Here is a 16511-nt window from a genome sequence, read left to right on the forward strand (position 1 = left end):
CTACATGCAATTGGATGCTGAATCAATGCGTTAAAATTACTATTTTTAATTAATAAAAACTCATACATGATGACTGCATGCACTGATGAGTTTTGTGGGGTGGGCAGCACTAGCTGTCAAATGTACGTGTAGGCCTACTATAGGAGAGTGTCACTGAGAAATATAAATATATACCTTTTTTTTTTTTTGCAAAAAGTATCAAAATTAAGTATCAAAACTTGAAAGGTTTGATACATTTACATGTATCAACTCCAAGGAACCAATACCGTGAAAAGAACTGGTTTGAAAATCATTACAATCACTACAACTTTGTTCCAGTTGTAGGAACAAAATTAATCATTACCATATAGACACGTAGTATTTTGCTTCCTTGTGTGTATATGGCTTCATTGTACCTGAAGTAAACTGTGTCCTTGGAAAGTTTTCATTTGTGTGTGAGAGGTTTGCTTTGTAGCTGTTCTTGTGACAGTTATCAGTTAACTGGAGGCCTCCCTTTGCCTCCCTTTTGCTGTGCAAGTTTTAATTATATTATGTGACTGAATCAACTCCAGCTGTCAGAGCTCTGACCTTTCAGCTGAAATAGATTGACTCTGGTATAACTCTTATTATTCTGTTCTCTCACTTTATTAAATAACACAAAAGACAACTTGATTGTTTCACTCTTTATTTATTCACTTCTGCCGCCACACCACTGAGTAAACTGCTAAACTGCTGCATTCCAGAATCCTTAATTACTTGATTGAACTATTGGGGGTAGCATAGAGCCTGTCTGCATAACACGACCACTGACCATCACCACGACAGATTAGCAAGGCCTTTGTATTTATTTTTTAGTATTACTGTTTTATGCATCCGCACCGGCGATAGCCATGGCCAGAGGAATTATACTTTAAGGTTGTCCGTATGTATGTTTGTACCAATCTCATGAACAAAATATCTCAAGAAGGCCTTAATGGAATTTCTTCAGATTTGGCACAAATTTACATATGTCCGTCCCCTCAATACATAAGTATGAACGTCCCAAGGATGAACTGATTACACTTTGGTGGTCAAAGGTCAAGGCCACTGTAACCTTGATCATCTCATTCTCCTGAAAAAAAAGATATCTCGAGAACACCTTGAGGGAAGTTCTTTAAATATTGCACAAACGCCCACTTGGACTCTGGGATGAACTGATTAGATTTTGGTGGTCAAATGTCACTGTGACAATGCATTCGTGTAATTCTCATGAATGCAATATCTCAAGGGCAACTAGGGGGAATTGCCTCCAATGTCACACTAATGTCTAATTGGACTCAAGGATGGACTAATTAGAATTAATTGGTCAAAGGTCACTGTGACCTCACAAAACATGTTTTTGGCCATTACTCAAGAATTCATAAACTAATTATGATAAAATTATAGCATAAGATATAAGATGATGATGTGATGACATTTTATATTAAAGGTCAAAGATCACCTTCTCTTAGCTATCATAATGTACTAAAAGAAAAAGCTTTTTGCCATTGCTCAAAGCCCTATCTCAGGAACAGAATCCTCAGTGTACATCTTAAACTGTGCTGACTGTATAGATCTTCTGTGCTGCTGGGCTAAAGAGGTGTGTGAAGCATCCACATTTTAGACTATGCAGCTTCTTTGCTGCAACATCCATAGTTGAAGCATTGTCCACTGTCATGGCTACATATGAGTCTGGGCAGACATGGATGTAAACTTTAACTGCAACTTTACCGGTTTGCTGAAGCATACAACCGTATGATGGTAATTATAGTTAGATATGGTTTTGATATCTTGGGGTAAGTTCATTGACAGCTTCATATCTTTTTTGTTGCATCAGACGCCTCTTATGTCAAGAGCAAGCCTATTCATCTTTTTTAGGAGTTTGGTGGCATCACTGCTGTGATTTTTGCTTCAGGTGTGTCTTTGGTGGGGCCTTCACAAAATAGGTAGAAAGCAAATTTAAGGGACTAGAAAGTTTTATTGTGTGGCTGAATCCACAGTATATTTTTACTAAGTGTTTAACTGTTTTTTAACTAAGTTACATGCCAATTAGTCTACAGTTAAAGCTGCTCCATGGCTGTGGTTTCGTAGGTCACACTGAGAGCCTGGCCAATACACCTTAACCTGTTTAAAAAACTTTTTCTTTCTTTTTTTTTTGCAACAGTTGCTGCACAGGGCTGCTGGTAATGGTAATTATCCAGCAGAGGGTACTACAGCTTCCTCTTTGGAAGTAAAATCAGCTCGAGTAAAAAAAAAAAAGAAAAAGAATTTGACTGTGTACACTATATTTAGCTGTGTACTCAAACCTTTGAGTAAAAATAAAAAGTAAAAATAAGTAAGTAAAAGTAAAGTAAAAATAGCAATACCACAGTGTAGAAAGACACTTCTACAAGACGAAATCTTGCATCTAAAAGGTTACTTCAGTAAAAGTACAAAAGTGTTCACAACAAAATATAGGCAACTTAACAAGCCCACCCAAAGTAAAAGTAGGCCTACTCATTTGCATTTGTATTTCAGAATCATACACATGGTTAAATTATAATTATTGATATGATTAATGCATTTTTTAATCTTTGCCACTGCAACATACTTTTTTTTTTTTTTTTTTAAATGTATTCTAACTACAGGAAGGTAGTATGCTGTGTTTATATAGCCTTCTTACCTGGCAGCTTAGATTTCATGATCAGTGTTATAGCTGAATTCAGACGTATGTGTGGGTTGAACACAGTGCTTTTTGGGGCCACCGCACTGTCCTGGCATTAATCCTGGTCAATTGTGCTTCATCTTGTCTTTCAGTACAAGAAGACTCCCCCTACACAGTGATTTCAGCTGGTTCTTGCAGGAATGCAGTTCAGCTTGAGCTCTGAAAAGACTAGGAAATGGACTGACTACAGTTCAGATAGAACAGGTCTGGATCTGTGAAGCTCCAGCTGGACCCTGGTGGTGCTTTTCTGTCCTTTATATATTATAATAAAGATATCTTGCATTTTCAAATGCATTTAGGCATTTACCAGCAAACCCACTTTAAAGACTGGCCCTTGATCTAGAGACATCGTACGAGTACACAGCGTGTATACAAGGGAGCACAAATAGTTCTAATCCAGGGGTTGGCAACCTTTCATATCAGAAGAGCCGTTTTTGGCCAAAAAGGAAAAAAAATCTGTCTCCAGCTGCACGACACATTTGAGCCTGATAATGAAGGAAACACAGCTGTTTCAGTCTAAATTAGCCTATCAACAAATGAGCATGTGTTAATATGTTTTACCCCAAAGTGGCTCTACACTGGGCTATTTGTGATTATTTGGTACTTTGTACAAGGTCAATAAAAGCTAAAAAAAATCTGTCCACACACCATTAAATTCTCTATTTTCCTTCAAGACTTTTCGTTTTCTGATTTGGAATCCACAGCAAACCTATCTGCAGAAACTCGAGACTAGATAACACTATTGAGATTCATCAGAATTGTGAGATTGTAGACATGTGACGCACCTTTAAGTTTACGAAATGTTAAATCATTTTTGTATTCAGCCAAATTTTAACAAATGGAGAATGTGAGAGTCACTTCAGTCACTTTAGGTTATTTTAAATCTTGAAATAACCATTACTCATTTCTATATCATTTTTCGTCAAAGCCACAGGGAGCCACTGGAGAGGGGCTAAGAGCCACATGTGGCCCCAGAGCCGTTGCCTACCCCTGTTCTAATCTGTTTTGATTGCTTTCTGTTTTACAGTGTGTCATTGAGTGCTTGGACTCATTGCTAAGAACCTTGTAGTTCCTGAATGCACCCTTACGCCCAGCGATGACGTAACGACGCACAGAGTCGTCGAGTCGCGGCTGGCTCACATGTGAGTTTTGTTGATAATGATTTGTTCTGTGGATATTCACTATTAAACAAAAGTTAACTTAACCTTGGACATTTTATTAACCCGTTGAATATCTGTTCGTCACCTGAAGTGTCTTACTGTTGACAGTTTGCGCTGCGCGAGACCGCAGTGAGTTAATTATAGCTTGCTAGCTAACTGCCAAACAGATTATTTAGTTAGCCCAGATAACGTTAACGTTAGCCTAATAGACGTTAGCTGGTACATTGTGATGCTTAAGGTCTAACGTACGAACTACGTGACTGACTTATTTGAGTGTTGTTTTGACTTTACAGTCGAGACGTAACAGGATACTTTTTTGCCCTGTAGTTACTCCACCGGCACAATAACGCTATGCAAAGCAGCTGGTCATGGCTTGGAAGTCGAGGACCCGCAATCTACAGGTGTTTGACACGGAGCTGAGTGCCGACACGGTGGAATGGTGTCCTGTTGCATCGAGCCAAGACATCCTGGCCTGTGGGACCTATCAGTTACAGAAAGGGGTGAGACTGAATATAAGCAGGTTAGCTGTCGTATGGGCAGAACCTCGTGCTAACCGACACTCGGCACTCTTGTTTTTATCTGTAGTATATGTGACAAATGTTGCTTCCCTGTCTGTAAATACGGTGATGTCATCATAGCCCAACATCAAAACTTTTGTAGTCGTCACTGTCCACAGAAACACATTGGACCACACTGACACATTCAAACTAGAATTACATATTTTAAAGGGATAGTTTAATTTTTTTGAAGTGGGGTTGTATGACGTCCTTATTCATAGACAGTATATTACATACAGTAGATTTCAGTTAGCATGCGTCCAATTTGGAGAATCAGACTGGAGTAACATGATGCTAAGTAATGCACCACTGGTGAGGCTTCAGCATCAAAATGTAATTTAACCAATTAAGAAAAGTCCCACCAAAAAGTATTAAGTGCATGCTAAATTAAGAATATTTTCACTGCTTAACCTCAATGTCAGACTGATTTCCAACTGGAAAATTAAGCCAACATATCATTCTCTTCAAAGCCAGTAAACAGTAATTTATCTTTGCTCAACACAGCAGGTGCTGATATACAGCTGCCTCAAAGAGTTATTTTGTTTTTTGTCTGTGTTATTGTGTGACTTTGGCATTTAAAATGGTCAGTTTGGATCCACAAAAGTCACGCAGTAACACAAACTAACTTATTGATTAAAGCAGCAGTACATCCGGTACTCCAGTGTTTAGTGAGCTAAAATTACTGTTTTTGTTAATGGAATCTGGTGGCTTTGACTCCAAACTGGGGACGTGCTGACTGACATCTGCTTTATGTAATGCACGGACAATGCATAAGTACCCCTTACAACCCCACTTCAAAATATCCTTACTTTCCCTTTAAGTGCTTATTTCCAACATTATAGGAGAACATGAGGGTGCTTGATGACCAACAGGTAGAGGGGACAACTGCTTCAGGGGGCCCTAAAATCTCCAGGTGCCGTGTTAATTTGTTTGTTGAAATTTGTATTTTAGTCATAATGAGGCACAGTGTCAACTTACATAGTGAGAACCTTATCATTAGGCCCTGTGTCAAAATCTAGATTTGGGTCCCTATAGCAGGGCAAAAATGATATGGGTTGTTCACATCCATATTGTACCCATCGACTGTAGGAATCACAACCCTCTTCTGGCTGTTAATTTGAAATGGTCAGTACACGTTAATTGAAATTGACATAGTATAACATATTATCGAAAACATGCCATAGGGTTCACTTATAGTGCCTACACACAATAACAGTACAAAATCATTACTGTTATTCCATACCATATTTTATACATAGCCCATTTTTTCTCACCATATGGGCTACACTTTTTAATTTGTGGACCAAATATGAATGTGACCTTTTTTAAACAAATCAATGCAAAGGTAAAGAAGTGTGTGCAGGAATCACATTTTTTCATTGACTTGACTTTTCAGGGGGGCCTGATTCCCTACACCACTAAATCAGCAGGAGGTGTGCGTGTTGCCTTTGACTCATCTCGGCCATTATTCAAGACCATAACTCAGGAACAGAAGGGGAGACATTTGGTCAGATACCGAATTGGTGACACTAATCTTGGGTGTCCACCTTGAAACTGTGCTGATTGGATTGTTCACATCCATATTGTCCAAAACAAAACAACATTTTTAACTTGTTTTATTGTACATACTTTTCCAATTGTGCAGTCTGAGTTGTTTGTGTCTTTAAAGTCTAGTGTGTAGGATTTAGTGGCATCGAGTGATGAGGTAGCAGATTGCAGTCAATTAAAACTTCTCCCGTGTGCCAAGTGTGTAGAACATCAGTGGCCGATTCACAAAAACTCGAATGGCCCTATCTAGAGCCAGTGATTGGTTTGTTTATTCTGGGCTACTGTATTACTGTTTACATGGTAAACTCTGTTGAAGAGAACCCACTCTGTATGGAGGTATAAACAGCTCATTCTAAATTAATGGAAACAAAAAGATTCTTAGTGTCAGGTGACATAGACTAATGAAGACATAGTTATGCATTTTATATTCCATTTCTGCCTTTATATTCCTAAATCCCACACACCGGACCTTTAATTTTACACAGTAGTAACGGGTACTTATTGGGACTACAGCCACTCATGCTCGGTGTCTGACTGATGATTACATTCTTCCCGTAGGCAGGGGAAGAGGATGCCACCCCGAGCCGGACTGGTCGTTTGTACCTCTTTGAGTTTCGGCGAGAAGGATCAATGAGCCCTCCTCTGATTGAGCTACAGCACATGGACACAGCGGCCATTTTAGATTTGAAATGGTAAGAAATCCAGTTTGACCAGTGTGGCTCATGTTGTCATTGTGTGCTTCTGCTTTGTTGATTGTTTAACTTGCTCTCAGGTGCCATGTGCCAGTGTCAGGGGAGGCTTTACTGGGAATGGCAGCTGCCACCGGAGAGCTGCAGCTGTACACGCTGTCAAACAGTCAGGTGAGAAATATGGCATGAGAAGAATCACAGCAGGCAGGTGACAATTGATATTGTTAGGCTCATAGACGATGTTTGTGTACAGAAGCAGTATGTAAGGTTTTTGACAGGGCACATAATCCCTGAATATATACATCAGCGTCTGAGATCAAAACTGCTTGAAAGTAGCCTTTTCTACCACAAGAAGTCCAAACATGCAGTTCTCTACTTCTTCTTGTAAGTAGAGAACATAATTCCAACCAAACTCTGTTATACTGTTGCTTAATGTGGCATTGTCTGTCAGCAAAGTATGCATAAAAAGTACAACATACAGATGATTAAATTTGCATACCAAATTGTACTGTAATTTCAAGTTTTTTAAATATCCTTTTCTACTTATGTCATTATGCAGCTTGTAAAACACAGTGAACTGCTAATGTGTATGAAATGTGCCATATAACAAATTAACACATCTGATGTCACATGGTCAACATGGTGGTGCACCCATTGAACAAAGCAGAATGACATCTTCATCATTTATATTACAACCCCAGTTCTAAAAAAGTTGGGACACTGTGTAAAACATAAATAAAAACAGATTGCTATGATTTGTAAATCCCTTTTGACCTATATTCAATTGAATACATTCCAAAGACAAGATATTTGATGTTCAAACTCATAAACTAGACTATTCCAGACTTCCAGCTTGCAATAGATTGTAGCACTGATAAAACTGACCGTATACACACACACCAAATTTTGAATAAATTAAAATTGCAACATATTTTGAATAGCTACTTTTCAAACTGTAGAGATTGTTTTGGGTGGACAAACACTCAATGTATGCAATATACTACTGTCCAATATAACACTTAACACGGTGTCAACACCGTCTGAACATTATAAGCTTGCACAGCTGTTGCACTATGTCACTGTTCCTTTCATGGTAGTTTACCACACAGGCCTTCAGTCTGTTTAGAGAGGAGGGTAAATATGTGCAAGCTAAAGTGAACCAAGACGCATTACTCATTCAGTAGGCTGCAGAAATGCTTAATAGCTGCTTGGTTAACTGAAATGACTGTACGAGCAGTAATGGGTGTGTTTATTCCACTCTACTCCTGTTATTATGTATTATAAGACCTGGTTGGACTCTAGTTGTTGATGTGGCAGTGTACACTGATGACTGTGTGTATCCAGTAGGAAGGCGCCCGTAGTCTGCACCCTTTGTGCAGTTTGGAGGTGGGAGCAGAGCGGCTGGCTCTGTCATTAGACTGGTCCACTGGAAGAATGGACAGGTAAAAAACTCGGCATGGTTCAGAACCTGAGCACCTGCAGCTGTGTTTTTCCATTTAACAGTTAATGTAACATTTTATACAAAAAAACACTTTACAATGTTGCCAGATTGGACAATTTTCCCTCCAGTTGGGCTACTTTTTATTTATTAGGGTGGGTAAAACATTTTTTGGGGATGTTGTGATCATTTGGGCTGCTTTTTGTAATATTAAGACAGTCTCCACCAACAAAACATCAGTCTATATACCAATAGATCGGCACCTTCTCTCCAAGTATGATCCAGATTAATTTAGTAGCTCAGCTGAAAACACAATGAGCATAACTGATGACCATCAAACCCATATGTTGATGCAGTTTATTTCAACTAAGTAACTTAATTCCTATTCCAATTATTATTAAGTTATAGCTGTGTGATAAAAGACTTGTATTACAAATATCTGTCAATATGTATGTTCAGCCCTTTTCCCACTGGACAAAAACCCACTGACATCCATTAGCATCTGGCTTTTAGTGTGAAAGGTAACAATCAGTATTAATTTTCCAGGACAAATGAGACTGCAGTTGTCACAGATATTTATTGACTCCGGCTCCAATTGGCTCCGATCATCAGTGATGGAAACATGACACCTGGGTGTGAGTTTTTTTTTTTTTTTTTAACAAGGATGGTAGAGGCATGACCCACCTTACTCTGCCTCTGATTAGCGTACCCTGATATTCCGAACCTAACTTAACCCTAACCAATTTCACTCCTCTTGCCTAAATCTAACCAACCCAACCAATAAAGGCAAGGAGTGCGAGCCAATCAGAGGGAGAGCAGGGGGGGCAGTTGTCATTGGACTGAATAGGCGCCATCGTAGGGTCCAGGATCCAACTCTTCCAATACATCCATGGGGTGGACATGCCAATTTCTTGCCCCTTTTCGGGCGTGATGCAAAGAGGAGTCTACATAAATTCTGTCCGTCTCGATCCCAGCAGCGCTTGATTATCGTTCTAAATTGGTTAGCACTGGGTTTGACCTGTTTTCCAGGACACGTTTGTGATGTTGAATGTGACACATCATTAAAACAAAAAAACAACTGCTGAGCCGTATATATGGTTCTGGTCTACTAGCAATTGGACAGGAGTCTATGGCCTGTTTTTAGTGGGGGGGTTTTTGCTTTTTAAAAAAAGTGCATATACACACTAATTTCAGTGGGAAAAGGGTATGACATTAATATTTTGTTTATACTCACACATAAAAACCATTTCCTAAATAAATGAAAAGGGAATTAAAATTGGGCTACTTTTTTAATGATTGTGAGGGTTCTTGGCTTTGGTAGGACTATTTTATTGCAACAATGGTCCTGTCAAATATCTCCTGTTTGTTTCAGCAGCAGTGAAGTGCGGGTGGTGTGCAGTGACTCCGCAGGCTGCGTCAGTGTTCTCTCGCTGGCTGAAGGTGCTCTGACAGCTCTGTCACAGTGGAAGGCCCATGACTTTGAGGCCTGGATCTCAGCCTTCTCCTACTGGGACACACAGCTGATTTATTCTGGTAACTCTCCTCATTTAAATCATTATCTGTCACATTTTTAACGAACACTTGCAGAGCTTTCCCTGACCTTTTTGGAGGCCTAAGCAGAAATTTTATTAGGCCCCCAACTTTTCTTTGGGTGGCTGTTTGCCTGCCTGGATTCACCGAATGTCAGGATGTTTCTATGTCATTGTATGGTGTAGCTAAAATAACTGTGTATGCCACTTTATTTATGAATTGAAAATGTTACACATTCAGGGTTCTGTGTCCCATACAAAAACATTTGGTATATGATATTTGTGTCAAGTCTTAAACTGTGTAACACAGTGTAAACAGACTGCTGCTGTCAGTCAATTCAGTATGAGCATGGAGCTCTGATGTAGTGGCCTCAAATTATTGTTTACCACAACCAGAGCTTGTTGAAGCCTGAGCTGTGCCCTGTTAGCATGAGCTTCCAGAGGTGTTTGACACATCCACAATACACAGATGCAGTATTTCCGCACTGAAATGGGCAGTGCTGAATTCCTGATGAACTTCTCCCTGTCAAATACTTAATACAACACAATATTCAATTGGAGCCTAATCGATACCGACTTTTTGAGGCTGATACCAACATTAGTGTTTGAGAGTTGCCAAAATTTGCAAATGATAAATCTGCTTATTTGTATATAGCCTAACATTAGCTTTTAACTTCTGGCAATTGCATTTATGCTTAAAAAAATAAAAAGTGGTGTTCATTTGTGAAGATTATTTTATTTTCTATAATAATGCAAAATCCAGTGGACAATTACCACAGGCTTTTTGTCAGGGGAACCAGGGTAATGCAAACTTCCAGGTTGGTTCACAAAAAAAAATGTCATCCCTGCAGCACTCTGGGGATTGACTTACTCTTGGAGCCAGCTTCACCCGCTTACTTGATGAACTGCAGTTTTTGGTACTTCCATGTTGGCGTTGTTTTTCAGTATTTTTCGGCAGATTGCTCCTTGATTTTAACTTTTTTTTAATATAATTTCTTTATGCTTGTATATGCATTTACACTTTCTCCTGTGTGTGTGTGTGTGTGTGTGTGTGTGTGTGTGTGTGTGTGTGTGTGTGTTTGTGTTTGTGTTTGACTCATTCCTCAACAGGAGGTGATGATTGCAAACTAAAAGGCTGGGATCTCAGAGTTGGTCCCTCCTGCCCTACTTTCACCAGTAAAAGGTAAGTACTGTTGTCAGTGTCAACAGTATTCATGTGGTCTGTCTGTTTAAGTACATCGCTAATTTCTGGTCCGTTCTCTTGAAGGCACTCAATGGGTGTGTGCAGTATTCACAGTAACCCACACCAGGAACACATCCTGGCTACAGGCAGGTAAATATCCCAATGAACTCTCTATGGTAACATAACACTGTGTGAGAATTAGCTTTTTGTGTGATTGTGGCTACTGTTGAGTACCCATCTTTCCTCTCTCTGTGCTCCTTCTGTCCTTAAAGGGAAATTTCGGTTTATTTCAACCCGTCTCCTATCGTCCTAAATTTGTTTCAAGTGACTAGTGACATAGAAATAATAGTTAGCATGTTAGCCGTTAGCCTAGATACAGCCGTAGCGTCAGACCTGTTAAAACTTAATTGAACAGACATCCTTTCAAGTGCAAAGTTAGTCCACTAAACAAGCTTTTTCTCCACAAAGACCGCCTCATATCGTTAGGATAAATGTCAGAGAACATATAGAAAACGACATGTAAACGTGTTGTCTTACCTTACCGGTGTGCTGCCATGTTTGTTGTTTACCATTTAGTTAAGGCTGCAACCAGTCCCATTCCTTGCAACAGAGGTATTCCTCTTCTGTGGGCACTGGGGTACAGCATTCACAGGTAACGTTACACCACCGATCTCCAGAGCTAAAGCCTTGCAGCAGCCATTCCTCCTCTGTCGTCCTCTACCTGTAGTGCCTCTTTCTCCTCCTCCGTTCTTCAATTTCACGAAGCTCTTCGTCAGTGTATTCTGGCTCAAATAAATAAGTAATAAACCGAAATTTCCCTTTAAAGCAACACTTACCTTTCTGGAAATTTTACACTTTTCTTTGTTTAGGTTAAAATGCTATTAATAAGCTGATGGCACACTGAAATGTAAGTGAATTCCACCAGAGATACAAACTCATAATTACAACATTCTCATACGGTTCTAAGAAAACTCCGACCAATCATTGCATTCGATTGGCCGAGCGTCCTGTCTGTCTTCCACACATGGAGACCTCCGATTGATGTAACCGCTCGCGTAACAAGACTGATGCAGCTTCATCCTGAGCTAAAAAGGGACGAGATGGTCGCAGAGTTTCTGCTGGACAGGTATTTTTAGTTGGCCTCTAATGTAATATAGGCTAGCACTGTAGCACTGCAAAGTTACAGTTAGCACTGTAACTTTATTCTAAAACTCATCAGTCATCACTGACTCGTTGAGTTTTAAAACTCTGGGGTTGCGTTTGACTGTCTTGGTTGTAACGTCAACACGTGTTACACTCGCTCTCCTCTTCCGTGTATCTAACGTTACCTTGCCAACGTTACCTTGTCTATCATAGACAGGAGGTGGAGTTGCAGGTGGAGGGGGGATGGGACTTTGGAGGGAGGCGGGAGTTGTGGATGTTCACATTTTTTCTAATCGCTGTGTGAAATGCAAGAAAGGTAAGAGCTGCTTTAACTGTCAGCTGACTCACTCCTTCAGTCACGTGATCATCTGTAAGCCTTGTGTTCTGGGCGTCTCTCTCTGCAGTTATGATGAGCAGGTTTTGCTATGGGATGGCAGGAACATGCGGCAGCCTCTCAGTGAGAGTTCTGTGGGTGGAGGAGTGTGGAGGCTAAAGTGGCATCCGACCCATCAACACCTGCTGCTGGCAGCCTGCATGCACAATGACTTCCACATCCTTCATTGCCAGCAGGCTTTAGGTGAGTATGGAAGACAGATTGGCAGGGAAGGAATTACTTGTTTTGAATGTTAACATAAACTTTCTTTTCTTTTTCTTCTTTTTTTTTAATGATTGGATAGTCAAACAGTTAGTTAACCTAGTCACCAAGCATTTGCTCGGCCTCTTGATCCATAAAATGTAATGATACTAGTGTTAAAACAGTAAGTTGTTTAAGAGAAAATCAACCTATACGTTTTGTTTTTTTTTTTGTCTCAAACATTCTCTCGTTCCAGCTTCTCTTATGTAAGGATTAGCTCTTTTTGCTATGTATGATAGCTGGTTGAATACTTTTGGGTTTTGGAGTATTATTTAGATTTTTTTTTTTTTTAAAAAAAGGATCTTGCTAATAGAATTCCAAGTTGCCACCCTGGGCTCTGAAAAATTATTTCTTTTCTATTTCCTGATATTTATACACAAATAATGAAATATTTGAGAAATCTATTGCCATATCAACTACTTTGTTTATGATTATGGCATTTTTTGCTTTTATAAAATGTTGATATTCAAGAGATGACAAGAAATGAGGAAGAAAGTGATTCAACAAAGGTCCCATGCTGGATTCAGCCTGAGACTTTTACATAGTAAATTACTGCTAGATAGTAGTATTTATACTGGATAGTAGTTGCAGAAAAAACGTGCCAATTATGTATATTCACTGCAACACCAAGATATTTTCTGTATGGCTGGGGAGCAAAGGACTGTTGGAACTTCATCCATCATGCATATATGATCTCGGGTAACTCAACCAAAAAAGCCAGCAGATGACTGACAGTCATATTTGCAGTAACTTCAGAGTTCAGTAAACAGTTCAGTGAGGATGACAACTGTGATTCTTATTGCCCTGGCACTGGCAGAAGTAACTAAACACACTTTATTACACCCTAAGAGCGCTTCAGCATTGCAGACCTACATCTTCATTTGAGAATACAGTGGGAACCAGTAGGTTGTAGTAAACATGCTGACCCAAGATATGTATCTTGTAGATCTTGTAAGGAGCAGGACACTTCAAAAGTTAGCAATTTGTTTGTTTTTGACATAAAAGTTATTGTCAGGTTTGTGTGAAACCACTGATGTTGTCCTATCTTATCCAGAGGGTAATGGAGGAGCGTGTCCTGTCATCGCCTCCTACATCCTCCACAACTCCCTGGCATACGGAGCAGACTGGTCCCGGCTGTCCCTGGAGGAACCGGCTCCCTGCTCCCCTGCTGCTGCAGAACCAAAGCAAAGCCTCACAGAGAGTGGCGGACACTTGAGGATTCAGTATGAATCTCCCACTGCCAGCTTTGACACTTCCCTGGAGGATGATGCAGGACGATACATACCAGAGGGCATTGCAGCGCCTTCTATTACCCCTACTTTAGGCCCCACCCTCAACTCTAATGAGGATGCCCCTTCACTGTCCTGTCTGCTGGCAAGCTGCTCATTCTATGACCATATGCTCCATGTGTGGCGCTGGGACTGGACTCCAGATGAGGCTCAACGGGAATCAGACCGGTGTTGACCAGGCTTGAGCACTGGCTGCATTGACACTATAGAAATAGCGTCTATCAACATTATAACATGTGACACAGAATGTACAGCCCAACTGTAACATTGGCATGTTATACTGTTATTCCATTTACTGTCTTCACTATGAAGATAAGTCCTACCCACTCTGGAAAAACTTACCACTGAATATGCAATTAGGAAAACCATATATTTTCGTAACATTTCAACAGTTGATTTTTATAAAAATGTATTTAAACATAAATTGCTTAAAATCCTTATACTGTATGTCCTGTAGTAACAAGATCAATACCACAATTCACCCACATACCTTTCCTTCATCATAGCTTTTTTTAAATACTTTGTGATTGTATTAAGGAAAACTGTTCACAAAAACACCTTGCTTGAAGACTGGCACCAATTTTATTATATTTGTGTGACTGTGTCTGATGACTGTATTGGTACTCAAAGGGAAAATCTCTTCATGTGCACCCCTTGGCCTGATGGTTGATGACTTGTGATTTTATCCCTAATAAGCTGGTTGAAGGTTGGTATTAAGGTTCTCATGTAATGAACCTCCTCAAGAAAAATCCCTTATTGCATTTGTAAAAAGTGCTATGTCAGCATTTGTGCTGATCCCCAGAAATCTGAGGTGGTGATCTTCACCATCTGATGATTCTGAAAACTGTAGTATATCAAAATTTGTAGAAGCCACTTTAATTGCTGGTTACACTCATTGCATTTTCTGACCAATAAAGCTACACTTGCAAGCTCTAGGTTCACTGTGCATATCTGAACTTGGACACAGAGTGAACGTGTTGTTTAAATCAAGAGGTTCTGAGCAAAATCAATAACTATATGGTAACCTTCTGTATAACAGAATGTGAAGAATGACTATCAGTGGCCTCATGACAGTCATCTCGTGTTCAACTGATCTTTACAATGACTAATGCACAGTTCTGCAGTATGGATCACAGCCCCTCAAGTTTTATTTCAATGATCAAGTAACAAAAAAGTACACCACTTGCAGGAAATTGATCTTTCTCAACATAATATACAGTCCCATTTGTAATGATTTTCACACCAGTAAGTCTGCAACTTTCAGTCTAATCCGCAGTTTGCACCTTTGTAAATACATTTCACTGTTAGTGCATCTTTAACGCACATAGTTCTTGGGATAGAGCTTAAAGAGCTTCCCCTCCTGCTGGGGATCAAATCCATATTTCTCCAGCTGATCTTTGTTGAAAGTGCCCTCTTCAAAGTCTTTCTTGATCTGAGGGGCCACAACCTCAGCAAACACACTTTCTGCTGTGAGTGGAGGCTCTGTTCCCCGAGGACAGCGGTATGATACGTAGGGTTTAAGTTTGAATCCTTCCAAGTTAGGGACCACAAACTCAGGAATCATGGCCTGTATGGCCACAAACTTTCTGCTGGGAAGCCTCACTCCGGTGGGCCTTGCACCTCTGCCCTTATTATGAGTCCTTGATCCACGCTTGCTGGTGAACTCAGACATCCTGTCCGCTCCTCTCATCAGACCTCTCAACAGCGTGGATAAAACACCCATGGTGCAACAGCGTTTCCTCTTTCCAGGACAGAGGAAACCTGCAAAGAATGCGTTATTATTTACACATGTATTGACAACAAGACAGCACAAGTGCCACCCCAAATAATAATCGGATTTTGCCACCACCACAACTATTGTTCCTCGAAAGTGACTATTGACTTACATTATTGTTTAGACATGAGGATAAAGTATGACTGCCGGGAATGACGTGAGTCCAAATAATTAATCATCATCTTAAATATTGTTTTCTAACAAGCTAACGTTACCTCCGTTGTTTGTTAGCTAACAATCAGGGATGGGTGGATGTTGACGTTACCTGATATTAACACATTGGTCCAGAGGTAGTAAAAACTGGTTCACGAGAGAAAAAAAACTCCGTTACATTTCTAACTTAGCCAGGTTAGAGAATGACTTACAGTATTGGGTGATTAACGCGTTGTCATTGACGTTAACTAGTTAATATTAGCTACCAAACGATGACTTCCGAGGCAACTAATGCTGCATCGTTTGCTGGCAAGCGAACAGTTAATTCACTTATGTGTTTACACTAAAATAGCTGTTAACGTACAACGTTACAAAAATAAATTGCCCATAAGTTCATAAGATGCTACAAAGTTCAACACCACTCACCTTGAGCCCACTGTTGGTCCACTGTAAGCAATGTGCTTGACTGTCCAAGAAAGTGCGCAGTGATTGGCCAAGAGGCAACACTATCAACCAATAACAAGCCCAGATACTGATCTAGTGGTTGCGGTGCGTCAAGCAGAGATATTGGATGAGTTTAGACAGAATGCCCTTCAAAATAAATGCTTTAAGGCACAGTATGTGCAAAGCAAACTCTATCTTAATTATCTGGTAACATTCAGCTGTACATCGAATCAATGTATCATTAAACAGTAAAACTTAACTATTTAATC

General features: G+C 39.9%; 2 protein-coding genes across 7 annotated transcripts in view; one reads left to right on the plus strand and one right to left on the minus strand.

Moving 5' to 3' along the window:
- The window catches only part of dph7 (diphthamide biosynthesis 7), a 29138-nt gene extending 14332 nt beyond the window's left edge, over positions 1–14806 (plus strand). Inside the window, exons 2-11 of one of the 3 annotated variants that reach the window (XM_050050362.1) lie at positions 3729–3843; positions 4189–4361; positions 6525–6658; positions 6739–6826; positions 8003–8097; positions 9466–9626; positions 10733–10805; positions 10890–10955; positions 12353–12525; positions 13637–14806. In XM_050050362.1, coding sequence (XP_049906319.1) covers positions 4230–4361; positions 6525–6658; positions 6739–6826; positions 8003–8097; positions 9466–9626; positions 10733–10805; positions 10890–10955; positions 12353–12525; positions 13637–14046 — 1332 coding nt within the window. In that variant the 5' untranslated portion in view covers positions 3729–3843; positions 4189–4229 and the 3' untranslated portion in view covers positions 14047–14806. Of the gene's footprint in view, positions 1–3728; positions 3844–3863; positions 3991–4188; positions 4362–6524; positions 6659–6738; positions 6827–8002; positions 8098–9465; positions 9627–10732; positions 10806–10889; positions 10956–12352; positions 12526–13636 lie in introns of those variants that run through there. The other 2 variants (XM_050050364.1, XM_050050363.1) reach the window with 2 other exon arrangements.
- A 185-nt stretch (positions 14807–14991) lies between these two features.
- Positions 14992–16313, minus strand: mrpl41 (mitochondrial ribosomal protein L41). Of its 4 annotated transcripts, none has more exons than XM_050050402.1 (2): positions 16225–16313; positions 14992–15632 (listed from the first exon to the last, which is right to left on the minus strand). In XM_050050402.1, exon 2 carries the CDS (start codon positions 15592–15594, stop codon positions 15187–15189), a length of 408 nt encoding a protein of 135 aa, XP_049906359.1. In that variant the 5' UTR covers positions 15595–15632; positions 16225–16313; the 3' UTR covers positions 14992–15186. The 4 variants fall into 4 exon arrangements, with proteins under 4 accessions (XP_049906359.1, XP_049906361.1, XP_049906360.1 ...); XM_050050404.1 differs by lacking the exon at positions 16225–16313 and adding an exon at positions 16011–16214; XM_050050403.1 differs by lacking the exon at positions 16225–16313 and adding an exon at positions 15911–16214.
- Positions 16314–16511: the final 198 nt, after the last annotated feature.

Source organism: Epinephelus moara, chromosome 8, assembly GCF_006386435.1.
Source record: "Epinephelus moara isolate mb chromosome 8, YSFRI_EMoa_1.0, whole genome shotgun sequence".
Classification (NCBI taxonomy): Eukaryota; Metazoa; Chordata; class Actinopteri; order Perciformes; family Serranidae; genus Epinephelus; species Epinephelus moara.

Excerpts from the sequence above, each read along its gene's own strand:
- mrpl41 (XM_050050402.1), bottom strand. The coding sequence starts at position 15,594 with ATGGGTGTTTTATCCACGCTGTTGAGAGGTCTGATGAGAGGAGCGGAC.